This window comes from Canis lupus, chromosome 16 (assembly GCF_011100685.1).
Source record: "Canis lupus familiaris isolate Mischka breed German Shepherd chromosome 16, alternate assembly UU_Cfam_GSD_1.0, whole genome shotgun sequence".
In the NCBI taxonomy this organism is placed as follows: domain Eukaryota; kingdom Metazoa; phylum Chordata; class Mammalia; order Carnivora; family Canidae; genus Canis; species Canis lupus.
The window spans coordinates 13,254,401-13,282,250 of NC_049237.1; the positions used below are offsets into that span (position 1 = coordinate 13,254,401).

General features: G+C 38.0%; 1 protein-coding gene across 1 annotated transcript; it reads left to right on the forward strand.

The window, feature by feature from the left end:
• The first annotated feature begins 4,902 nt into the window (after positions 1–4,902).
• Positions 4,903–8,570, forward strand: OR08B12 (olfactory receptor). Its single transcript, XM_038560570.1, has 3 exons — positions 4,903–5,023; positions 6,851–7,027; positions 8,380–8,570. Exons 1-3 carry the CDS (start codon positions 4,903–4,905, stop codon positions 8,568–8,570), a joined length of 489 nt encoding a protein of 162 aa, XP_038416498.1.
• Positions 8,571–27,850: the final 19,280 nt, after the last annotated feature.

The following is a 27,850-nucleotide window of genomic DNA, read 5'->3' on the forward strand; positions in this document are numbered from 1 at the left end:
CCATTGAAAACTTCTATGTAAAACAGTAACTGTCTATAAGTTACTGTTTGTTTATTTATTTAAAAGTCTTAAATATGGCATAAGGGTCTGATTAGAGCTCATTACAATGCAAGTGATGAACAAATTTGGTCATTCTTGTGACATATAACATTTTAAAATAATAATTAGAATTATGGCTGATAATATTACATCAGGACATACCACAATTTTAGATATTTTACACTATGTCTAGTACACATATTAATATTTACATAAACTATATAAGATTTAGCTTCACCTACTTGACAATGCTTCCCATGTAATTTAACATGCCAAATAAGCCTCATTATAGTTTAGTCTCTCCCTTTTCATAACAAGAAAGAACAACCCTTTGAATGTTCTGATGACTCTCTGGAAATTTCAGAGTTGATTTGTGGCCAAAGGACATCATTTTAAATTTGATTTGAAGAAGTTTGTAAAAAATATCAAAAGGTTTTGGACACTTGACTAATAGGATAATAGGTGGCTGTGATATGATACTTACTTCTATTTAACCAAAGTGACAAAGACTTCACAGGCAAATACAGAAAGTTACATAATCGTGAGTAAAATTTAGCTTTTTTTAATATTAAAAAGACTCCTGTTTTCTTATTTAAGGACTGATGATAAAGATATCATTAAGCACAGAATATTATTTTAATAAAATACCTGTTTTCCAGGCAGTTAATTTTGAAAGGTAAAAAAATAATTAAAAACTCTGTAATCTCTTATCAAGAGCAAGCCAATAGTTCAAAAAACCTTGTCCTTCATAGACACGGCCAACAAGCACATAAGAAAATGCTCTGCATCACTTGCCATCAGGAAAATACAAATCAAAACCACAATGAGATACCAACTCACACCAGTGAGATGGTGAGAATTAACAAGGCAGGAAACAACAAATGTTGGCGAGGATGTGGAGAAAGGGCAACCCTCCTGCACTGTTGTTGGGAATGTAACCTGGTGCAGCCACTCTGGAAAACTGTGTGGAGGTTCCTCAAAGAGTTAAAAATAGATCCGCCCTATGATCCAGCAAGTGCACTGCTGGGGATTTACCCCAAAGATACAGATGCAGTGAAACACCGGGACACCTGCACCCCAATGTTTATAGCAGCAATGTCCACAATAGCCACACTGTGGAAGGAGCCTTGTGTCCATCGAGAGATTAACAAGACAACAAATGTTGGAGAGGATGTGGAGAAAGGGGAAAGATGAATGGATAAAGAAGATGTGGTCTATGTATACATTGGGATATTCCTCATCCGTTAGAAACGACAAATACACACCATTTGCTTCAACATGGATGGAACTGGAGGGGATTATGCTGAGTGAAGTCAGTGGAGAAGGACAAACATTATATGGTCTCATTCATTTGGGGAATATAAGAAATAGTGAAAGGGATTATAGGGGAAAGGAGAGAAAATGAGTGGGAAATATCAGTGAGTGTGACAGGACATGAGAGACACCTAACTCTGGGAAACAAATCAGGGGTAGTGGAAAGGGAGGTGGGTGGGGGGACAGGGTGACTGGGTGATGGGCACTGAGGGGGGCACTTGACAGGATTAGCCCTGGGAGTTATATGTTGGCAAATTGAACTCCATAAAAAATATACAAAAAGAAAACCTTTGTCCTTTTAGAAAAAGAAAACCAAATTTTAATTTTCTACTAGTGTACTTTTGATATTAAAATTCATTCTTCAATAAAATTATCTTAATCTTAGCCAGCTTGACCACATATCAAAATTCCTTTTCAAAGAATCTTTTTTCACAAATCCTCTATAGCTTTTTCATTTTCTTTTTTAACATTCAAATTTTATCCTAAGTTTTCCCTCTTTAAATAATCAGCCTCATTTTAGGACAAAATTATTTTTTCATCAACACCAACAAAATGCATTTCCATTCCTTATACCTTCTTTTCCTGAAAGCATATATCTTACTTAACTTTCATGTAGAGATGAACATCTCTTGCTGTTTCTAGTACCTTTAACCACATACATTAATTAGAATTCTTAACTCTTGGAAAATTTAATTTCTAGCAAATACTAAGAAATTGTGAACTGTTATATCACGAATCTTTAAATTAGCAAATTTATGAATACATTTCATGATTTTTCTTTTTTATATTTTTTTTTTCATAAATATGAGACAGAAGAAGAGGCATAGGCAGAGGGAGAAGCAGGCTCCCTATGGGGAGCCCGATATGGTACTTGATCCTGGGACTCCGGGATCATGACCTGAGCCAAAGGCAGATGCTCAACCACTGAGCCACCCAGTCATCCCACATTTCATAATTTCTGGAAATGTGCTTTCTAATAGTACAATCTTTAACTAAAGCACAAAAAATGTTTGCTAAGAGATCCAAATTTATCTTTAATTTCTGTGTAATAAGGAAGCCAAAAGTTCAGTAATTAATGCTCTTATTTGGATAATAAGATAACTTAGCAAAACTTTAAAAGTTTCAAGTTGCCAAAAAGATTTTGAAAGCTGTTTTTAAGTGAGAGTTTCATTATACCAAACTATTATTAGCATGTTTTGTAACAGAGATAACATGAGCTTATTTTATTTTATTTTATTTTATTTTATTTGTATTTTTTTTATTGGAGTTCAATTTGCCAACATATAGTATAACACCCAGTGCTCATCCCGTCAAGTGCCCGCCTCAGAGCTTATTTTATTTCAGTAGACCTAGATAGAATAAACATTTTATATTTAATGTTTATAACTCTAAAGACACCCTTGTTTTAAGTAAACCCACAAACTTAAATTAGCTTTATTACCAAATATTTTCCTAGATCACATGAACCTGAAATTCATTTTCATTCATTGTTTTTATTTTATTTTGGAGAATTTTTATTTTTTATTTTTATTTTTTTTTAAGATTTTATTTATTTATTCATGAGAGAAAGAGAGGCAGAGACACAGGCTGAGGGAGAAACAGGCTCCATGCAGGGAGCCCAATGTGGGACTTGATCCCAGGACCTCAGGATCATGCCCTGGGCTGAAGGCAGGGGCTAAACTACTGAGCCACCCAGGGATCCCTTATTTTTGAGAATTTTTAAAAAGTTGTATTTATCTATAAGTAACTTCTACACCCAACATGGGGCTGGAACTCATGAACCTAAGGACCAGTGTGTGACTGGTTCATGAACCCAAGAACTGAGCCAGCCTGGCACCCTTATTTTTAAGAATTTTTGTGAATACTAAAATTATCTAATTGCTTACTTTTCTTTAAACTGACTTAGAGTTGTTTTACAAGTTAATTTTAGCAATATGTTAGAGGTAGAAAATGCCATATATTCACAATAGACACAATTGACATAAATATACAGATAGAGATATCTTGTCATTATCAATATTTGTGGAGAAGATTTTTGAGATTTATGTTCGTCCCTGGAAGAAATCTTGAGGCTGAGGTGTTGGGTTTGTCAGGTGAGTCCTTTTGGCAGTTCATATTTTTAAAAAGCCTCTGTTCTTTCTTTTTTCTCCTTTGGTCTCAGGTGGCCTGGGTTTATATTTTAAAGACATGATTAGATTTATAACTTAAGGGACAGATAAAGAATGTAAGTTCTCCCGTGAATGACTTTGGTTTTCTAAGGCCAATAATTTAAAAGCCTTTTGAGATAAATAGAGGAGGTTTTGGATTTGGTAAAGGAAGAGGTGAACTATGAATTGCTTCTAGAATTACTTTTCTAGTTTTGCGATGGTTTGTAAAATAAGGACAGTTGCTTTTAATTACACCAAGAATTGAGTTCCAGCCAGAATGTGATATTAAAGGAAGAACATATAGCTACATATGTTGATTTTTTTAGTTGTGTTTGTTTATTTTTTAGTTCTGGTTTTCCCTTGACTGATTAAAAGAGTAATGTAGAAGTTTATCAAGAAATCCTTTAGTATCTCACCAACTCTGGTAGGGACCCATCAGGGGCCCTCCTCTAAAGGTAGACAGAACTTTTGTTTATGGTCATGCAAAGACAATTCAGAGGATAACTGGAATGAGGATTGAAATAAAGGAGGGTAGAGGGAAGCAGTAAGATTATGTCAGTCTTACAGTCTTTTGTACTAGGTATGTCATGTCTTTTTAAATTTTTATCACTTTTTTTTTTTTTTTTTTGCTGTGAGTTTCAGTGAAGTTATTTTTGGAATTTTGAAGCTTTTGCTTTTAAGTAGACTTCTTAAGTGACCTTATCTAATTGGAACATTCCTCATAATGGCCATTGTAATTCTGGGTTGTAATTCCCCTGAAGGCTGGCAGCAGTTTGGTAGGACCCTAACTTCAAATGAAGTTTAAACCACATTTCTGTCTGGCCATATCTAGTCATGAATAGGGCATAGCTAACATTTCTATCTGGCCTTATTTTGGGGGACCCCAGCCTGACAGTTACCAAGCCATGTTCTTCAGGACACAAAACAAGCTTGCAGATTTTTATGGCTTCCAGGACCACAGTTCTTAGATACAAAATAAGCCGGTGTATGAGAAGATGGATCACTTAACTCTTTGGATTTTAAGAATCCCATTCTCTTATTATTTAGTTATTCTTTTCTTTTTTTTTTTTTTAAGATTTTATTTATTTGAAAGAGAGAGCACAAGATGGGGGAGGAACAGAGGGAGAGGAAGAAACAGACTCCCCACTGAGCAGGGAACACCACGTGGGGCTCAATATCAGAATCCTGGGATCCCAACCCAAGCTGAAGGCAGGGGCTTAACCAACTGAGCCACCCAGGCGCCCCTAGTTACTATTTTTCTTTTACCCAAGCCTTTGCATCATGCGCACAGTAACAGAATCCAGCAGTACTGAGGAGATAGCAGTGTGGATGCCAGCAGTAGCTAAAGAACTAGGGGCTGGGGCAGGATTGAACCAGCACACCTGCCACCGCCATTCCCAACATGGACTCTGAGAACAGAACCAAGGACGGACTGAGCTTGAGAAGTTACAGCAAAGGGGCCAACAGAAGACCCTGTGTGCACCACCAGCAGTCCTCAGAGTGGACTGACCCAGGGGACTATAGTAGGTGGGGCCCTACAGACTGGAACGGGAAAGGAATTAAGCCGGCAAACCCCACTAAATGACTGAACTAAGGGCTAACAACTGGCACTCTGTTGGTCCCTTTTCTCAATATAGACCGATCATTAACTCTGGCCTGGAGAACCAATTAGATCAGGAGCTTGGAGCAAAGACAGCAGAGCTCCGAGTAGTTACCATAGCCCTCAGAAACTCAAAGACAGTGAACTCAAAAGGGTGCCATGGGTTTTCAGGGTGCCATGCCTGTGTTTCTCATGTTCCCTGAATCTGTTAGAAACACACACAAATTCAACCGAGTAAATTGGAAGGTCTGATTGGCTTCTGTAAACACTATAAATCAGACAGCATCCCATATAATAAGTAGAGAGGAGCTCTGCAGAGCTGCAGGAAAGGAAAGGAAATGATTTTAAAGGCAGAGAGAGGGCATTAAATAAAAGGGATTCTGTATTAGCAAGAAATGCATCGTTTCAGCAAGGTCAGCCTCTAAAAGGGAAGGAGTCTCTCAGGTGATGGCCTCCTCGTGTTGGCCAGAAATTTCCAATTTTTGGCTGGTTCAAGATTTCCTTGCTTAACAGTTGAAACTACAGTTATGTTGGGTATAAAATCTTGGTTTACTGATGGGGCCTTAATCTAAGTGACTCCATATCTCCATTTTGGGCCTGTGGTTTTCTTTTTTAACAGTTCTATTTTTAATTTTTCTAAGGATTCTGTAAATTGTTGTACACAGTGGCTGTGCCAATTTATAGTCCCAACAGAAGTGCACAATGGTTTCCATTTTTCTACATCCTCAGCAGCTTTGTTATTTCTTGTCTTTTTGATGGAATTCTAACAGGTGTGATGTCATGGTGATTTTGATTTGCATTTTCCTAATGACCAATGATGTTGAACGTTTTTTTGTATACCTGATGACCATTCTTTTATCTTTGGGAAAATGTCCATTTAGGTTTTTGCTTACTTTTTAATTCAGTTTTTTTTTTCTTTTTGTTTTGTTTTGTTTTTGCTTTTTTGCAGGTCTTCCTTCCCCATTCTTCAGGGGCAAAAGCAAATTTTAGAACACATTTTTTTTCCTATCCCTTCTCATTGTTTTTATTTACTTTTATTTATTTGTTTTTAGTTATATACATTTTTAAGTAAGAAATATATGTCCTGTGATCTTTATAAGACTGAATTATTCTGCACAAGCATATGGAAGTAAATCTGTTTTAGGCCTCCGTTTTAGCAGTTACCCCTTTGGGGCACCTGGGTGGCTCAGTTGGTTGAGCATCCAACTCTTGATTTTGGGTCTGGTCATGATCTTGGGGTCAGGAGACCAAGCCCTGAATTGGGCTCCACACTCAACAGAGAGTCTGCATAGAATTCTCCCTCTCCCTCTCCCTCTGCCCCTCCTCCCACTCGAGCTCTCTCTGTCTCTTTCTAAAATAAATAAATAGATGAATAGATAAAATTATATTTTCAATGAGGCCTTTCCTGACCACCTTAAGAATTGCAACCACACCCTGTACTTCCTACTCTTTCTGTTTCTCTTTCCAGTATTTGTCATTGTCTTACATACCACATATTTTCCTTCTTTCTTTCTTTTCATCTATCTCCCCCACCAGAAAGCAAGCTCTATGAAGGCAGGGATTTTTGTGGCAACTCCTCTGTTGAGTCTCACCTCTAGAACACTGGGGAGGAGTGTAGGGGAGGGTGAAGAGAGCAGACCCAAGTTCTAAGTCGGCTTTGTGAGCATGGGTATGTTTGCCTGTCTGTGACAAATAGCGAGCCTGTTTTGTTTTGTTTTGTTTTGTTTTGTTTTGTTTTGTTTTTAAACAGCTTCTGGGGAGATTAAGATGAATGACTTCGAAGAGAAGGATGTTGATGAATTCAACTCCAATGGTTTTAAGTGCCCAATGTGCTTTGCAGTGATGGAAAGAAAGTGTGACAATGAGCTCAAGCGGTGCACAGCAGATAAGATCAAGTGTGTTGAATTTTCTGGCATCATAAACACAGGTACTTTTCTAGTATGCAATATTGTGTAGATACAGTACAAGTGGCACTCTCTCATAAGCTTAGGGGTATGTGTCCCAAGGTGGGTGTTGAAGAGAAACAAGCTTTTGTCCAAATTTCTTAGAAACAAAGATACTATAGTAGCCTCATGCTGAAAATGTATCTAACTGACTTTCTCACATTCTATCATTTATTTATAAATTTTTACATGGTTTTATCAACAATCTCTGCTAGCTTTGAGGAAGTTGGCTCAGCATATTGGGTGAATCTTCATCCTCCTCTAACTTCCATTATTTTTTTTTAAAAACATGGGTAATTTGTGTTCTCCACTCCACTGGGGTTTTTAATTTTCAGAGTAGAAGCTTTGGAGAAAGGCAATGAGTAAAACATAAACTAGCTTCAGAGAGACTGTAAAGCTTAATTTATTCTACTTGCTTTTAAGAAATCCAACACAAAATTCTAAATTGAAAATAAAAATTAGAAATGAATTAGAAGCAGTAGTATAGTTTAGCATGAAGGGCAGGGGGGAGAATTCCAGGAGGGCTGGATTATTTGCATGGTTATTCTTTACCTTCTCACTTTCGCCTGCTGACTCCGGGAGTTTAGCCTTCTTGGAGTTCATCCTAGGTGTTGAAATTAAAGGGGCTAGTCATGTCAGTTAGTCTCTTACATACTTATGTTTCTGCTTTCTATAATTTAGGTAGCAGAGTGATTCTTTGCTTTAAAATAGCAATCACTGGGTATGGATATGGCGCCCTCCCAGAGGAAGTAAAATGAAATTACAGAGAACATAGAGCTACCGCCATATGTTAGGATGTTTCTAAAGACACTTTGAGAGGGAAGCCAATCAGAATGAGCTTTTAAATGGTTATTGTTAATTCTTAAAAGATGACTCAAACCAAGAATAAAAGGACATTAGATTTATGTTTCATCATGGAGGGTACACATAACTGCAATACAGGTACATGCAGCTCCACACAAAGTCATTTGAAGATTAATAAGAACTAAGGACTAAGAACAAGTTCTTACTGCATCTGCAAGAAATGTTTATAAAGACATGCTAGACCCACAATTGGTAATATGGATTGGAATTTTTTTTACTTAAAGAAGGTTTGGAAACTATTAACACTATTTGATTGAGATAGGTTGTGAGAGGATTTAGGCACCTGGAGGCTCTGTGGTTGGAGGATACCATTCCAGCCCATTGTCTCTGCCAGAGACAGTTGTGTTGGATGACACACACAAGTATGGCCTGGCTTACGTCTTACTCTAGTCCAGCCTGGGTGGGTCAAACCTGGTGTATAAGAAAGGAGGAGGAGAAAGGCAGTCTTTTTTTTTTTTTTTTTTTTTTTTAGATCTTAAAGACATCGCTATTGAACTGAAGAAATGCATACAAGCACACCTATGCAAAGAGACGATAACTTATATGGGTTTTCCAATTGCTAATGGGAGTAAAAATTGCAGATCAGCCATCAGAAATGGGGCCAGAGTCAGACCCCCAACCCCCATCTTCTTTGTTCTCTTCCTGGAGAAGATGCTTCATTGAGCTCCTGCAAGAGCCCAGCCATCTCTATTTATGGATTAAATGTGGTGCTGTGTGGGTTTTTTGTTTTGTTTTGGTTTGGTTTGGTTTGTGTTTTCCTTCATGTCTATTAGTTTCTTGATGAGTATATAAAGTTGTCTATTTATTTACTCATTCAGCAAGATGTGTCTATTGTGTGCCCAGTCTCACTGGGTGAGGATGAGACTCAATCAGTATTGGCTCCCTGTCTTTGAGAAGATCCAGGGCCTTTAGAGAATGAAGACATGTATAGGTGACATGCTTCAAAAGCAATACAAGAAGTGAGAATACGAGTGATACTTGTGCCCAAATAGCCCAAAGTGATTGCTCTAGATGCAAAGTAGAAGTGGAAGAGTATGGATTCTACAAGGGAAATCTTAAGATTCTAGATGAATTTTGAGGAGATCTGTATCTGTAGTATTTGGCAGCATGGATAACGTGCATTGGAGCCTGGGGTGGGGGAAGTGGGCCTATGCTAACGTGCATCAGCTGAGGTGTTAGGGGGAGTGAGGGAGAGGAAGGTATCAATAAATACATGGTTCTGGCTAGAAGTCTCTTTCTGTGAGTGACAGAAGGTGCCACTGCTCCCACCATGCTGGGACACTATTCATCTCAGTCCACTGAAGACATGATCCAAAGGATGATTTCTCTCAGTGGTTCTCACCCATGACTGCTCATTACAATCACCTACTGGCTTTATTTTTTTAATTAAAGTTTTTGTTTTTATTTCACTTAGTTAACATACAATGTTACGTCAGTTTCAGGTGTACAATATGATTCAACACTTCTGTACACCCCCTATGCTCATCATAAGTGGACTCCTTAATCCCCACACCTGTTTCACCCATCCCCCCGCCCCCCTCCCTTCTGGTAACCATCAGTTTTCTCTATAGTGAAGAGTCTGTTTCTTGCTTTCTCTCTTTTCCATTTGCTTGTTTTGTTTCTTAAATTCCACAGATGAATGAAATCACATGACATTTCTTTCTCTGATTTATTTCACTTACCTTTATACTCTTTACCTCCATCCATGTCATTACAAATGGCACAATTTCATTCCTTTTTATGGTTGAGTAATATTTCACTGGTAATATACCACCTCTTCTTTATCCATTCATCAATTGATGAACACTTGGACAGCTTCCATATCTTGGCTATTGTAAATAAAGCCGCTATAAGTATAGGGATGCATGTATCACTTTGAATTAGTATATTTGTAATCTTTTGGGTAAATACCCGGTAGTGTGATTACTAAATAATAGGTCAGTTCTATTTTTAACTTTTTTGTGAACTCATTATTGTTTTCCAGAGTGGCTGTACCAGTTTGCATTCCAACCAACAGTGTAAGAGATTTCCCCTTTCTCCACATCCTTGGCAACACCTGTTATTTTCTTGTGCTGTTAATTTTAGTCATTCTGACAGGTGTGATGTGATATTTCATTGTAGTTTTGCTTTGCATTTCCCTGAAGGTAAGTGATGCTGAGCATCTTTTCCTGTGTCTGTTGACCATCTAGATTTCTTCTTTGGAGAGATGTCTATTCCATATCTCCTGCCCATTTTTTAATTGGATTTTATGTTCTATTTTTTGTTTTATGTTTATGTTGCATGTTATAAGTTCTTTATATATTTTGGAAACTCGCCCTTTATCAGATATGTGATCTTCTCCCATTCTAAGGGTTGCCTTTTAGTTTTCTTGGTTATTTCCTTTGCTGTGCAGAAGCCTTTTATTTTGATGTAGTCCCAATAGTTCATTTTTGGGACTAGCCTAAAGAGACATATCTAGAAAGAAGCTGCTGTGACTGATCAAAGAAGTTACTGCCTGTGTTCTTCTCTAGGATTTTAATGATTTCAGGTCTTTACTTCATTTGAATTTATTTTGTACATGGTGTAAGAAAATGGTCCAGTTTCATTCTTTTGCATGTAGCTGTCCAGTTTTTCCAATACCATTTGTTGAAGAGACTGTCTTTTCCCCATTGGATACTCTTGCTTTGTCAAAGATTAATTGATATGATCGTTGTGGGTTCATTTCTGAGTTTTCTATTATTTTCATTGATCTATGTTCCTGGTTTTTTACCAGTACTGTACTGTTTTGATGGCTACAGCATTGATATATAACTTGAATTCCAGAATTGTGACACTTCCAGCTTTGCTTTTCTTTTTGAAGATTGCTTTGGCTATTCAGGATCTGTTGTGATTCCATACAAATTTTAGGGTTATTTGTCCCAGCTCTGTGAAAAATGCTATTTTGATAGGCACTGTCTCAAATATGTAGATTGCTTTGGATAGTATGGACATTTTAACAATATTTGTTAAAACAATATTGTTCCATTCTGTGAGCATGGAATGTTTTTCCATTACTTTGTGTCATCTTAAATGTCTTTGTAGTTTTCAAAATACAGGTTTATCACTTCTAGTTATTCCTAGGTATCTTATTATTTTTTTAAGATTTTTATTTATTTGAGAGAGCAAGAGCAAGCACAAGTGGGGGGTCAGAGGCAGGGGGAGAAGCAGACTTCTCAGTGAGCAGGGAGCCCAACTTGGGGCTCCATTGCAGGACCCTGAGATCATGACCCAAGCCAAAGGCAGATGCTTAATCAACTGAGCCACTCAGGTGCCCTTTTTCATTTGTTTTTATGTACACTTTTATTTCTTTGATTTCCTGGTTGACCCATTAATTGTTTAGTAGCATATTGTTTAACCTCCATGTTGTCTTTCCAGATTTTTTCTTATGTATGACTTTTAGTTTCATAGAGTTGGTCAAAAAGTATGCATGGTATGATTTCAATCTTGAATTTGTTGAGGTTTGTTCTGTGTGCTAATGTGTGATCTATCTGCAGGATGTTCTGTAAGCACTTGAAGAGAATGTGTATTTTGTGGTTTTAGGATGGAATGTTCTGTTAAGTTCATCCATCTGGCCCAGTGTGTCATTCAAAGCCATTGTTTCCTTGTTGATTTTCTACTTAGATGATTTGTCCATTGGTGTAAGTGAGGTGTTAAAGTACCCTACTATTATTGTATCATTATCCATGAGTTTCTTTATGTTTTTTATTAATTGATTTGTATATTTAGGTGATCACAAGTTGGGAGCATAATTATTTACAATTGTTAGATCTTCTTGATGGATAGACTCCTTAGTTGTGATATAGTCCCCTTCTTCATTCTTGTTACAGTCTTTGGTTTAAAATCTAGTTTGTGGGGCAGCCCAGGTGGCTCAGCGGTTTAGCGCTGCCTTCAGCCCAGGGCATGATCCTGGAGACCCGGAATCGAGTCCCACGTCAGGTTCGCTGCATGGAGCCTGCTTCTCCCTCTGCCTGTGTCTCTGCTCCCCCCCTTCTGTGTCTCATGAATAAATAAATAAAATGTTTTAAAAATAAAATAAATAAAATAAAATCTAGTGTGTGTGATATAAGTATGGTTACTCCAGCTTTCTTTTGACAACCATTAACATGGTAGATGGTTCTCCTTCCCTCCACCTTCAATCTGCAGGTATCTTTAGGTCTAAAATGAGTCTCTTCAGTTGCTACATGAAAAGATAAGAGATGCTTGCACTCATCCACAATTTGTGACTGATGTAATGAAGCCTCTACAAATTGAGAACATCATCGATCAAGAAGTGCAGACGTTATCTGGTGGTGAACTGCAGCGAGTGGCTTTAGCACTTTGTTTGGGCAAGCCTGCTGATGTCTATTTAATTGATGAACCATCTGCATATTTGGATTCTGAGCAAAGATTGATGGCAGCTCGAGTTGTCAAACGTTTCATACTCCATGCTAAGAAGACAGCCTTTGTTGTGGAACATGACTTCATTATGGCCACCTATCTAGCAGATCGAGTCATCGTTTTTGATGGTATTCCATCTAAGAACACAGTTGCAAACAGTCCTCAGACTCTTCTGGCTGGCATGAATAAATTTTTGTCTCAGCTTGAAATTACATTCAGAAGAGATCCAAACAACTATAGGCCAAGAATAAACAAACTGAATTCAATTAAGGATGTAGAACAAAAGAAGAGTGGAAACTACTTTTTCTTGGATGACTAGACTGAATCAGAATATTGAGAAGCCATTTCTTAACATTTATTGGGATTTTTGTCGTATAAAACTTTAATCAGGTTTTATGCCCCACATACTCTGGAGCTTGAAGTATAATTTACTTAATGTAATATCAAAAGCCAGTTGTGTTGTAAATTATAGTCTGAACACAGAAAATGCACTTTTCTGTTCTTGATGAGGCCCTTGTGTATAACATTCTAAAATGAAGACATTTCAAGCTACACAAATTACCTCCAGGTTTTCATGATGTATGGGAAGATTTTCAGTAGGTGTTACCATATTCGTGTACCAAATGCTGACCAGTGTTGCCCCCTTTTAAAAATCTTGAAAAAAGCTTTCTTGACTTCGTTTGCCAAATATTCCACTATAATATAGAAACTGCCCTTATTTTAAAAGCCGGTCGAAGATTCCACTAATGAAATTTGATAAACATCAGGATTATAAAAAAATAAAAAAAATAAAAATAAAAATAAAATGAGTCTCTTGTAGGCAGCTTATGAATAGGTCTTTTTTTAAATACATTCTGATACCTTATGTCTTGATTGGAGCATTTAGTCCATTTATATTCTGAGTGATTTTTGATAGGAATTTGGTGACATTGTATTGCCTGTAAAGCTGGTGTTTCTGGTTATGTTCTCTGCCCCCTTCTAGTCTTCTAGTCTTTGTTGCTTTTGGTCTTTCTTTCTCACTGAAAGAGTCCCCCTCTAATATCTCTTGTGGGGCTGATTCAGTGGTCATGAACTCCCTTAGTTTTTGTTTGGAAAACTCTTTATCTCTCCTTCTATTCTAAATGACAGCTTTCCAGGGCAAAGTGGCCTGGCTGTGGTGTGTTCTTCCCATTCAGCACATTGAATATATCCTGCCACTTGTTTCTGTCCTCCCAAGTTTCTGTGGGCAGATGTGCTGCAAACCCACTTGTCTTCTTTTGTCAGTTAAGGACTTTTTTCCCCTTGCTCCTTTCAGGATTCTTTCCTTGTCTGTGTATTTTGTGAATTTGACTATGATGTGTCTTGCGATATGTGGCTTTTGTTAAATTTAATGGGAGTTTCTCTGTGCTTCTAGGTATTGACACCTGTATCCTCCCCTAGACTAGCTAAGTTTCCAGCTATAATTTGCTTCCAGCTATAAGTGGCTCAGATAGGCCTTCTGACCTTTATCTCTCTTTTAATCTCTGGGACTCCTATGATACTCCATTATAATAAGCTACTGAGTTTCCTAAGTGAACTTTTGAGCCCCATTACCTTTGTTTCTCTCTTCTTTGCAGCTTCATTATTTTCCATAATTTTATCTTCTATACACTGATTCATTCTTCTGCTTTGTCCATCTAGGTCTGCATTTCACTTATAGCATTTTTAATTTTGGCCTGAGCAGATTTTAGTCCTTTTATCTGTGCAGTAAGTGATTCTCTAGTGTCTTCTATGTTTTTTTTTTAACCCAAGCCCAGCTAGTACCATTACAATTGTTGTTTTAAATTCTAATTCAGACATCTTATTAATTAAATCTTTGGCTGTCATTTCTTCCTGCTCTTTGTCTTTCTTTTGGGTGAATTATTCTGTCTTGCCATTTTGGATGGAGAGAAAAAAAGCAGAATAAAATAAAAATTAAAAAATCAAAAAAATTTTAAGATAAAATATAATGAAATACATGAAGGAAGCTAGATCCTAGGTGTGTTTTGGTCTTCTTGTTACAAGACGCTTGATAGAATAAAAGGTAGGAAGAAAGAAAAGGAAAAGAAAAAATTTTTGAAAAATGAATTGTTCTTTCTGTATCCAAGAAAAAAGAAAAAAGAGAGAAAACCAAAAAAAAACAAAAAGAAACAAAAATTTAAAAACCTAATGGATGCTGGATTCTGTTTCCCATAGAGCTGAAGCTTTGCAGCATTCTGTGATCAGTAGGCCTGTGCTGGTGTTCTAGGGGTTGGGGGAAAGGCCTGCCCCTGATTCTCAGGTGGAATTGCCCTAGTGGGGATGTGCCTGCAAGGTGCAGGGGGCGGAGCTCGGTGCACCTGCTCTGTTCTCCACTTGGTGGCAGTGTTTAGCTCACTGAGGTGGATCAGGCTGACGGGCACTAGAAGAGCATGGCCTTGCCCCATCCTCTCGCTTAGGAGCAGGAAATGCAAGCTACCCTTCTTCAGTAAGCCTTCACAATGTGCAGACAATGACCCCTCCTCTTTCTATGACTTCTGTCAGATTCCTGCCTTCACCCTGTGTCTGAACTGTTTGCCTGCCAAATGGCACAGCTCTCCTGTTTTGTTTTGTTTAATCATTTAAATTCGGTTGGCCAACATAATTATTCCAGATGTAGAGCTCTGTAATTCATCAGTTGTGTATAACACCCAATGCTCAGCACATCACTTGCCCTTCTTAATGCCTATCACCTAGTTACTCCATCCCCCACCCCTCTCCCCTCCAGCGACCCTCAGTTTGTTTCCTTCAGTTAAGAGTCTCGTGGATTTATCTCAGGCACAGCTGTATTTGAAAACCCCACACTTCAGGTACCCCCACTGGTTGGACCGGCACTGATCCTCTGGGGAAGGGTCTCCCTGTGCAGTGACCAGTGCCAGCTTGTCTCTGAAGACAGTGGTGGGACTGTGCAGCAGTTCTCGGTTTATGCTAAGTCACAACACACAGCCTGCACCGGGGATTGTTGCCTTCAGCTGGCATCTTTGTTCCTATACTGGTGAGCTGGGCAACTCGATGAGCCTACAGGATCCTTTGTCCATGGAGAGGCCATATTACCACTGGCATATGCACTCCAAGTGGGGAACCACTTCTTCCCTGTGGCTGTGGGGAACCTCAGAATGCCCAGTGCTGGGGCTCTGCCCTGGTCTTCCACTGGAGCATCACTCAATTCCCCAGGTGCAAACCTAGCAATGTCTTGGACTTCTGAAGCTTCAGACTCTGCACTCAGCTGTATATAGAAAACTGGTGGTATTGTAAACCTCACCCTTTTTTTTTTTTCAGTGATTTTTCTCTCTCTCCTTCTCTCTGGCTACTCCCTTCTCTGAGCAGCACCCATGATTCTTTTCTCCCAAGAATCAACTCTAGAGTTCTTACCTTCCACACATCATTTTTCTAGTTTGTAGACATGCAGCTATGTTCTCTAAGACTTCCAATCAATGTCTTGGGTGTTCAGAATGATTTGATAGTTAGCTAGCTGTGTTTGAGGGAGGAGGAAAGCTGAGGGTCACCCTACTACTCCACCATCTTATGTCTCTCCAAGTTTCATGACTTCTTTATATATTTTGTGTATTAACACTTGATCAGATATGTCAGGCAAATATCTTCTCCCATTCTGTAGTTTAGGTTTTTAAAAATATTTTAAATATTTATTTGTTTGAGAGAGAGAGTGCAAGAGAACAAGAGAGAGCACTGAGGGAGAAGGAGAAGTAGACTCCCTGCTGAGAAGAGAACCTGATGTGGGACTCAATCCCAGGACTCCAGGATCATGACCTGAGCCAAAGGCAGACACTTAACAACTGAGCCACCCAGGCACCCCTGTAGTGTTTTTTTGTTGTTGTTGTTGTTTTAATCTTTTTTTTTATAAATTTATTTTTTATTGGTGTTCAATTTGCCAACATATAGAATAACACCCAGTGCTCATCCCATCAAGTGCCCACCTCAGCGCCCGTCACTCAGTCACCCCCACCCCCTGCCCTCCTCCCCTTCCACTACCCCTAGTTCGTTTCCCAGAGTTAGGACTCTTCATGTTCTGTCTCCCTTTCTGATATTTCCCACTCATTTTTTCTCCTTTCCCCTTTATTCCCTTTCATTATTTTTTATATTCCCCAAATGAATGAGACCATATAATGTTTGGTCCTACGATTGACTTATTTCACTCAGCATAATACCCTCCAGTTCCATCCATGCCAAAGCAAATGGTGGGTATTTGTCGTTTCTAATGGCTGAGTAATATTCCATTGTACACAGAGACCACATCTTCCTTATTCATTCATCTTTCGATGGACACCGAGGCTCCTTCCACAGTTTGGCTATTGTGGACATTGCTGCTAGAAACATCGGGGTGCAGGTGTCCCAGTGTTTCACTGCATCTGTATCTTTGGGGTAAATTCCCAGCAATGCAATTGCTGGGTCGTAGGGCAGATCTATTTTTAAGTCTTTGAGGAACCTCCACACAGTTTTCCAGAGTGGCTGCACCAGTTCACATTCCCACCAACAGTGCAGGAGGGTCCCCCTTTCTCCACATCCTCTTCAACATTTGTTGTTTCCTGCCTTGTTAATTTTCCCCATTCTTACTGGTGTGAGGTGGTATCTCATTGTGGTTTTGATTTGTATTTCCCTGATGGCAAGTGATGTGGAGCATTTCCTCATGTGCTTGTTTTTTAGTTTTGTTGATTGATTCCTACACTACACAGAAGGTTTTTATTTTGAATTAAATTCCAGCAGTTAATTTTTTCTTTTATTTCCCTTGCATCAGGAGACTTATCTATAAAGAAGTTGCTGTGGCCAAGGTCAAACAGGTTACTACCTGTGTTCTCCTCTAGGATTTTAATGGTTTCCTGTCTCAGATTTAGGTCTTTCATCCATTTTGTGTTTATTTTTGTGTATGGTATAAGTAAGTGGTCCAGTTTCATTCTTTTGCATATTTCTGCCCAGTTTTCCCAAAACCATTTGTTGAAAAAACTGTCTTTTTCCCATTGGATATTCTTTCCTGCTTTGTGAAAGATTAATTGACCATTTAGCTGTACATTTGTTTGTGGGTTTTCTACTCTGTTCCACTGACTTATGTGTCCATTTTTTTGCCACAACCATTCTGTTTTGACCACTGCACTTTGTAATATGCCTTGAAGTCTGGAATTGTGATGCTTCCAGCTTTACTTTCTTTTCCAAGATTGTTTTAGCTATTGAGGCTCTTTTCTGGTTCCACACAAATTTTAGGATTGTTTATTCTAGCTCTGTGAAAAATGCTGGTGATATTTTGATAGGGATTGCCTTAAATGTGTCGATTGCTTTGGGTAGTGCAGGCATTTAAAAAATATCTGTTCTTCCTATCCCTAAGCATAGAATGTTTTTCCATTTGTTTGTGTCCTCTTCAGTTTCTTTCAACATTGCTTATAGTTTTCAGAGTACAGTTCTTTTAACTCTTTCATTAGGTTTCTTCTTAGATATCATATTGTATTTTTTTAGTGTAATTGTAAATGGGATTGAGTATTTAATTTCTCTTTTTGCTGCAACATTATTGGTGCATAGAAATGCACAGATTTCTCAATGTTAATTTTCTATCCTTTGATCTACTAAATTTGTTTATCAGTTCTAGTAATTTTCTGGTGGAGTCTTTTCAGTTTTCTATATATAGTATCATGACATCTGCAAATACTGAAAATTTGACATCTTCCTTGCTGGTTTGGATGTCTTTTATTTCTTTTTGTTGTCTGATTGCTCTGGTGAGGGCTTCTACTACTATGTTAATTAACAGTACTGAGAGTGGTGGACATCCTTGTCTTGTTCCTGACCATAGAGGAAAATCTTTCAGTTTTTCTTCATTGAGGATGATATTAGCTGTGGGTTTTTCTTTTTCTTTTCTTTTCTTTCCTTTTTTTTTTTTATAGCTGTGGATTTTTCATATATGGGTTTTATTGTTAGTTATGTTCCCTCAAAATCTACTTTGCTGTGGGTTTTTACCATGAATGGATGTACTTTGTTAACTGCTTTTTCTGCATCTATTGAAGTGATCATATGGTTCTTTTTTTTTTTTTTTGGCAAATTTTTATTTAAATTTTAGTTAGTTAACATACAGTGCAGTATTGTTTCAGGAATAGAATTCATTGATTCATCACTTACATATAATAGTCTGTGCTCAACACAATAAGGACCCTCCTTATAACCCATCACCCATCCAGCCCATACCCTTTGTACCTTCCTCCATCAACCCTCAGTTTGTTCTCTATCTTTAGGAATCTCTTATAGTTTGTTTCCCTCTCTTTCTCTTTGTTTTTAAAGATTTATTTATTTATTTTAGAGAGAGAGGGCACAAGCAGCAGGGGTAGAGGGAGAGAGAGAATCTCAAGTAGACTCAGTACGAGGCTTGAGAGCAGGACCTGAGCTGAAACCAAGAGTTGGATGGTTAATTAACTATACCACCCAGGTGCTCCTCTCTCTCATTCTTTTTTCCCTCTTCCATATGTTCATCTGTATTATTTCTTAAATTCCACTAATGAGTGATGTTACATGGTATTTGTCTTTCTCTGACTGACTTATTTCACTTAGCATAATACACTGTAGCTCCATCCACATCACTGCAAATGGAAAGATATCATTCTTTTTGATGGCTGAGTAATACTCCACCGTGTATATATACAATATCTTCCTTATCCATACATTAATCAACGGACAATTGGACGATGGCTATTGTTGATAATACTACTATGAACATCAGGGTGAATGTACCACTTCAAATCTATATTTTTGTATCCTTTGGGTAAATATTTAGTAGTGCAATTGTTAGATCATAGGGTAGTTCTATATTTAACTTTTTGAGGAACTTTCATACTGTTCTCCAGAATGGCTGCTGCAGTTCCCTCTTATATGCATCCTCTCCAACATCTGTTGTTTCCTTAGCCATTTTGACTGGTGTGAGGTGATATCTCATCGTGATCCTATGGTTCTTATCCTTTCTTTTATTAATGTGGTGTGTCACATTGATTGATTTGTGAATATTGAACTACTGTTGTCCCTTCAGGAATAAATCCTCCTTGATTGTGGTGAATGATTTTTTAAATGTATTGTTGGATTTGGTTTGCTAGTATTTTATTGAAAATTTTTGCATCCACGTTCATCAAGGATATTGGCCTGTAGTTCTGGGGTTTTTTTGTGGAGTCTATCTGATTTTGGTATCAGGGTAATGCTGGCCTCATAGAATGAGTTTGGAAGTTTTTCTCCCTTTTTTTTCTTTCTTTTATTATTTTTTTTAATGTTTAAGAAGAATAGGTATTAACTCTTCTTAAATGTTTGGTAGACTTTGTGAAGAGATCTGGCCCTGGACTTTTGCTTTTGGGGAGATTTTTGAGTATTGATTTATTGATTACAGGTCTGTTCAAGTTTTCTATTTCTTCCTGTTTCAGTTTTGGTAGTTTATAGGTTTCTAGGAATTTATCCATTTCTTGGAGGTAATCTAGTTTGTTGCCATATAGTTTTTCATGATATTCTTATAATTGTTTTTATATCTGTGGTGTTTGTTTTCATTTCTCTCCTCTTAATTGTGATTTTATTTATTTGGGTCCTTTCTCTTTTCTGTAAGTCTGGCTAAAGGTTTATCAATTATTGATTTTGTTCAAAGAAGAAGTTCCTGGTTTCATTGATCTGTTCTATTATTTTTGTAGTTTCTATATCATTTATTTCTTCTCTTGTCTTTATTATTTCCTTCCTTTTCTTGGCATTAGGCTTTATTTGTTGTTCTTTCTCTAGTTTCTTTAGGTTCAAGATTAGGGTGTTTATTTGAGATTTTCTTGCTTCTTCAGTAGGACTGTGTTACTCTGAGGATTGCTTTTGCTGGATCCCAAAGGTATTGGACTCTTGTTTTCATGTTTATATGTTTCTGTGTATTGTTTATTCATTGTTTGATTTCCTGGTTGACTCAATTTAGTAACACGTTATTTAACCTCTGTGTATTTGTGATCTTTCCAAATTTTTCTTGTGGTTGACTTCTTGTTTCATAGTATTGTAGTAAGAACAGTGCCGCTGGTGTAGTGGTATCATGCAAGATTCCCATAGTATTGTAGTAAGAAAAGATGCATGGTATGATTCATTATTTCTGTATTTTTTGAGGCCTAATGTAACCTAGTATGGGATCTATTCTGAAAACTATCCCACGTAACCTTGAAAACAATATGTATTGTGCTCTTTTAGGATGGAATATTCTGAATATATCTGTCAAGTCCATCTGTTCCAGTGTGTCATTTAAAGCTATTGTTTCCTTGTTGGTCTTCTGTTTAGATGACCTGTCCACTGATATAAGTGAAGTGTTTAAGTCCACTACTATTATTGTATTATAATCAATTAATTAATATTTGTTATGTTGTTTATATATATACATTTATATATAGTTTATATTTTTTATTAAGTGTTTTATATGTTTTGTTGCTCCCACGTTGGGTGCATAAATATTTATAGTGGTTAGATTTCTTGTTGGATTGTCTCCTTTATTATCATATGGTATCATATCCTTCTTTGTCTCTTGTTAATCTTTGTTTTAAAGTCTAGTTTATCTGATATGAGTATTGCTACTCCAAGTTTCTTCTGACATCCATCTGTGTGATAAATATTTCTGCATCTCCCCAATTTCAATGTGCAGGTGTCTTCACATCTCAAATAAGTATCTTGTAGGTACTATAGAGTTGGATCTAGTTTGTTTTGTCCATTCTGACACCCTATGTATTTTGATTTGAGCATTTAGTCCATTTACATTCAAAGTAATTATTCATAAATATTTATTTAGTGCCATTTTATTACTCGTTTTGTCATTGTTTCTGGAGATTTCTCTGGTCCTTTCTTATCTTTGTTACTTTTGGTCTTTCCTTCCCACTCAAGGAGAGCCCTCTAATATTTATTTTTTTTAATTGAAGTTTGACTTGCCAACATATAGTATAACACCCAGTGCTTACCCTGTCAAGTGCCCCCCACAGTGCCTGTCACCCAGTCACCCCATCCCCCTGCCCACCTCCCCTTCTGCAACCCTTTGTTCATTTCCCAGAGTTAGAAGTCTCTCATGTTTTGTCACCCTCTCTAATTTTTCCCACTCATTTTCCCTCCTTTCCCCTATAATTCCTTTCACTGTTTCTTTATTCCCTGTATGAGTGAAACCATATAATGATTATCCTTCTCCAATTGACTTACTTCACTCAGCATAATACTCTCCAGTTCCATCCACATTGAAGCAAATGGTGAGTATTCATCCTTTCTAATATTTTTTGAAGGGCTGTCTAGTAATCATGAACTCCTTTAGTTTTTGTTCTGTGTCCTTCTCAGCCTATTGATAGTGATATTATTAGCTTGGAATGCCTGAGGCACTCACCTGGGCCCCCACTACTTATGGCAAGTCCCCACAGACATTTTCCCATCGATAGCCAATATTGTGGTTGGCATGGCCCTTGTGGCTCTTATTATTATTGGAAGATGTATCTCAGCAACAACTATCAAGGGACTTTGAAAAAAGAAATTTATTACTCAGAGATCTTGGAAGGTATATGGCATGCCCAAGAGCCATCAAGCAAGGTGTCAGATAGAGATTATAGACCTGGGTACTCTCCTTATTGAGATTGAGGGTAGGGTACCTAGCATTTCTTGGCTTTACTCTTTACTCATAAATTTAAAACAGAGCAGGAATTAGGGCATAAGAGGGGATAGCAGAGTTCCTTAAGTGGTTAATAATCTAGATTGCCCAGGACTTTCTAAAAAGGAAACTCAGATGGGACAGCCTGGTTCCTTTTCTTATCTAGTTGTTTTAGCAGTAGTTGTATCATATAGCTGGCAATATGTTTATTCAAAATAGATGTCTTGGAAATGTATGCCTCAGCAATCAAAAGCTGATTTTCAGGCATTTACACTACAAAAACCTTGTTGAATCTTCTTTCAGAATGTATCTAGAATATTACCATTTTTACCATCCCCACAGCCCTGATCCAAGCCTACGCCATTCCTCACCTGTAGAATCACAGTGGCCCTAACCAGTCTGGGTTCCCTGGAGGCTCCTCTAACTGAGTAGCCAGAGTAGCATCTCCTATCTCATCCCTCCCAGGTTCTGAATCCTCCATTACCTCACTCAGCACCAAAACCAAAGCCTGTATGACCAGACCTGGTCTTCTTCCTTGTGCTGCCTCCTTCCTTCCTCACTTCCTTGTTCTTCTCTTAGTTCTTCTAGATGTTCACCTAGTCACTCACCTCCCTGCTCACCACACTACAGCCCCAGATGGTTTTTTCACCCTCCTTGAGCACCAGCCTTAGCCTTCCACTCAAAGCCTTTGCACTGACTGTTCCTTCTTCCTGGATGTTCTCTCCCCACACGTCTGGGGCGTCTCTCTTTCCCTTTCCTCAGGCCCTTACCCCACCTCACTGAGGACTTACTGAAAGTCCCCCTGATCAAAATCCTGACTCCCTCCCCCAACAGCTTTTGATATACCTGTCCCTATTTTTCTGACGTAACATGCCACACATTATAGTTGTTTAATTAATGTAAACTCTAACCAGAATGGAAGTTACAGAAAGGCAGGGAATTTTAATTTTGTTCACTACTCTAGCCCTAATACTTAGAACAGTGCCTGCCACATTCAACTGGAAAGTACAAGTTAGGTTGATGAATAAATGCACACAAAGATGGAGGGATGAATGGAAATAAAATTTGACTTAATTAGTGGTGACACCATAATGACCACAAGATGGAGACATTCTTTAATATAAATTCATCCCTACTTTTCCCTTCTGTTTGCTTCCCCATCCTGATAGTACTTCACTGCCTCTTTTACCTACACACTTGCCTGGGTTTCACTCTAGCTCTTCGTGTGTGTGTGTGTGTGTGTGTGTGTGTGTGTGTGTGTGTGTGTTCTCTTTTGGATTTTGTGTCACCTGTTGGTCACTTGTGTACTCCTCTGTCTACATAGGCTCTGTTTGCAGGATGGAAGAAACAGGTTAGAACTGAAACGGATACTTCATTTTTTTTGTTTAGCCTACGGAATTTTTAAAATTTCTGTAATAGATTTTTGTGTGTGTGTTTTAAATGGAAAAATAGCATGTTTGCATTTTGTATTCACGTATTATTTTTATGAAGCTAAATTGATTTGCTTTTGGCTTCTGTGCCCTGTATAAAGTGCTGAGGCAGTGGGTCTGAATGAAATAACAGTACAAATCCAAAGATGTGCTTTTTCTTTTGGACCAAACTAGTTCCTTCTCTTGTGGTTTCATCTTCAGAGGTGGCCAAGGCTGTCTTGGAGGAAAATGCTTCACTTCCCCACTCAGGTAGCACCTGGGGGGCTCAAGTCTCATTGGCTTTTCCTCCTTAACGCTGACTCAATGTCACATATGCAATGGGTCTGCTATCATTTGTGCAGAAACCTATTTGACATTTCCTTACCTGGGATGAAACCCTATAAATTATAACTCACTTCTTCTTCCTCTTCCTCTTCCTCCTTCTTTTTTTGTAGTTTTCATTTCTATTTCAATTCCAGTTAGTTAATATACAGTGTAATACGTGTTTCAGGAGTAGAATTTAGTGGTTCATCACTTACACACAATACCCCATGCTCTTTTTTTTTTTTTTATGATAGTCTCACAGAGAGAGAGAGAGAGAGAGAGAGAGGCAGAGACACAGGCAGAGGGAGAAGCAGGCTCCATGCACCAGGAGCCCGACGTGGGATTCGATCCCGGGTCTCCAGGATCACGCCCTGGGCCAAAGGAAGGCGCCAAACTGCTGCGCCACCCAGGGATCCCCACCCCATGCTCTTAATAACAAGTGCCCCCTTTAATACCCATCACCCATTTAACTCATCCCCACCTACCCACCTCCTTCCAGCAACCCTCAGTTTGTTCTTTATAGTTAACATTCATTTTTATGGTTACCCTCTCTTTCCCCCCATGTTCATTTGTAGTCTTTCTTAAGTTCCACATATAAGTGAAATCATACTATTAGTCTTTATCTGACTGACTTATTTCACTTAGCATAATAGGTTCTAGCTCCACCCATGCTGCTGTAAATAGCAAGATTTCACTCTATTTGATAGCTGAGTAATATTTATATATATAATTATATATATAATATTATATAATATATATATATTGCTTCTTCTTTATCCATTTACCTGTCAATGAACATTAAGGCTCTTTCCATAGTTTGGCTATTGTGGATGTTGCTGCTATAAACATTAGGGTGCATGTATCCCTTTGAATCTGTATTTTGTACACTTTCAGTAAATACCTGCTAGTGTAACTAGTGGGTCATAGGGTAGTTCTATTTTTAACTTCTTGAGGAACCTTTATACTGTTTTACAGAGTGGCTGCACCAATTTGCATTCCCACCAACATTGTAAAAGGGTTTCCCTTTCCCCACATCTGTTGTTTCCTGTGTTGTTAATTTTAGCCATTCTGACATGTGAGGTACTATCTCATCATGGTTTTGATTTGTATTTCCCTGATGACGAGTGATGTTGAGGATCTTCTCATGTGTCTATTACTCATCTATATTTATTCTTTGGAAAAGTGTCTATCTGTGCCCTCTGCCCGTTTCTTAACTGGATTATTTATTTTTGGGGTGTTGAGTTTGATAAATCATTTGCAGATTTGATACGAACCCTTTGTCAGATATGTCATTTACAAACATCTTCTCCCATTCTATAGGGTGCCTTTTAGTTTTGTTGACTGTTTCCTTCACTGTGCAGACAGTTTTTATCCTGATGAAGTGTAAATTGTTCAGTTCTGATTTTGTTTCCCTTGCCTCCAGAGACCTGTCCACTAAGAAGTTGCTAAGGCCAAGGTCAATGAGTTTTCTGTCTGTGTTCTCCTCTAGGATTTTAATGGTTTCCTGTCTCACATTTATTTTTTTTATAAATTTATTTTTATTGGTGTTCAATTTGCCAGCATATAGAATAACACCCAGTGCTCATCCCGTCAAGTGCCCACCTCAGTGCCCGTCACCTGTCTCACATTTAGATCTTTCATCCATTTGAACTTATTTTTGTGTATGGTGTAAGAAAGTGGTTCAGTTCCATTCTTTTGCATGCAGCTGTCCAGTTCCCTCAACACCATTTGTTGAAGAGACCGTCTTTCTCCCATTGGATATTCTTTCCTGCTTTGTTGAAGATAAGTTGACTATCAAGTTGTGGGTCCATTTTGGAGTCTCTATTCTGGTCCACTGTCTGTTTTTGTGCCAGTACCATACTGTCTTGATGATTACAGCTTTGTAATACAGCTTGAATTCTGGAATCTCAATGCCTCTAGCTTTGCTTTTCTTTATCAAGATCATTTTGTCTATTCAGGGTCCTTTGTGGTTCCATAGGAATTTTAGGGTTATTTGTTCCAGCTCTGTGAAACGTGCTGGTGATATTTTGATAGGGATTGCACAAAATGTGTAGATTACTGTGGATAGCATAAACATTTTAACAATGTTTGTTTTTACAGTCCTTGAGCATGGAATGTTTTTCCATTTCTTTGTGTCCTCTTCAATTTCTTTCATAAGTGTTCTGTAGTTTTCAGAATACTGATAATCCCTAGGAATCTTATTGTTTTTGGTACAAATGTAAATAGGATTGCTTCTTTTATTTCTTTTTCTGCTACTTCATTATTGGTATACAGAAACAGTAACAGGTTTCTGTACATTGACTTTTATATCCTGCAACATTGCTGAATTGATATATTGATTTTAGCAATTTTTGGATAGAGTCTTTTGGGTTTTCTACATAAAGTATCGTGTCATCTGCAGATAGTGAAGGTTTGACTTACTCCTTGCTGATTTGCATGCCTTTTATTTCATTTTGTTGTCTGATTGCTTGGGGTTAGGACTTCCAGTACTGTGTTATATAACATTGGTGAGAGTGGTCATCTCTGTCTTACTCTTGACCATAGAGGAAAAGCTCTAAGTTTTCCCCATTGATGATATTAGCTTTGAGTCTTTCATATATGGCTTTTATGATGTTGAAGTATATTCCATCTATTCCTACTGTGTTGAGGGTTTTCTTTTTTTTTTTTATCAAGAATGGATGCTGGATTGTGTCAAATGTTTTCTCTGCATCTATTGAGAGAATCATATGGTTCTTACCCTTTCTTTAATTAATGTGGTTTATCATGCTGATTGATTTGAAGATATTGAACCACCCCTGCACCCAGGAATAAATCCCACTTAATCATGGTGAATAATTCTTTTAATGTACTCTTGGATTTGTTAGTTGTTATCTTGGTAAGAATTTGTGCATGCATATTCATCTGGGATATTTGCCTGTACTTCTTTTTAGAGGGGTCTTAGTCTAGTTTTGGAATTAAGGTAATGGTAGCCTCATAGAAGGAATTTGGAAGTTTTTCTTCTATTTCTATTTTTGGAACACTTTGAGAAGAATAGGTATTGACTATTCTTTACATGTTTGATAAAATTCCCCTAGGAAGCCATCAGCCCTGGACTTTTGTTCATTGGGAGATTTTTGATTATTGATTCAATTTCCTTGCTGGTTACGGGTCTGTTCAGATTTTCTATTTCTTCCTGTTTCAGTTTTGGTAGTTTATATTTGCAAGCAACTTATCCATCTTTCCCCAGGCTATCTGCCTTCCTTCTCCACAGGAGAACTGCAATCTCCCCAGGGCTCACCACCAGCCACACACAGACCTCTAAAACTCCAGTCTTTGAACCTCACAGGTTGTAAAACTCATGGAACTCAGCCCCTCTCATTTTCCCAATCAATGGTTTGGGGAAAGTGTTTTCCTTGTGTGATCCCAGAGCATTCCTTTCTCTTTCTCGAACCTCTCTCCATCACCAGGGCTCCCTCCTCTCTGCAGCACCTGATTCTCCGCCCCCCGCCCCAAATCACATCTCCACACCTCTTATCCTCCACAATGTGTCTTTTCTCTCCCTCTACTTGTGCAGTTTTTTCTATCAGTCCTCAGATTGATTTCTTGAGTGTTTAGAATTATTTAATATTTATCAAGCTGTGTTAAAGGGATGAGGGAAGCCTAGGGTCTATTTCCCCATCTTACCACCTGCTATTTCCCCATCTTACCACCCTCTCCCTATTTGATATCTTGAAGAAACGGACAAATGTGTTCTTTCAGAGGTCCCTGACCTCATGGAATCTCTCTCCTGAGATGCAGATGCTGCTCTCTAGCCCCATATTCTTACCCACAGAATACAGTGATCAATTGGCTGCCACACCCATGAATGACTGCAGTGCTCTCTTGGAGATATGACTGTTGACACCCACATTGCTTATTCCAGAAGAGAATGAAGTTCAGGGAAAGATTAGCAAGATGGGGAAATAATTAGTAGAAAAATTAAAGGAAAATTGGGGAAAAGAAATGGGAAGATAATGGGTATAGATGAGAAGGATGCAGAGAAGAAAAAGAATAATGGGTTATGCTTATTAAGTATACACTGTGTATTGACACTGCACCAACCACTTCCTACTGGAGCAATAGCTGAAAAGTTTTTCTAAATGCCTAAAGTCATTTACTCTATAACCCTTTGCTATGGGTTGAATTGTGTTCTGCCAAAATTAATATGTTGGAGTCCT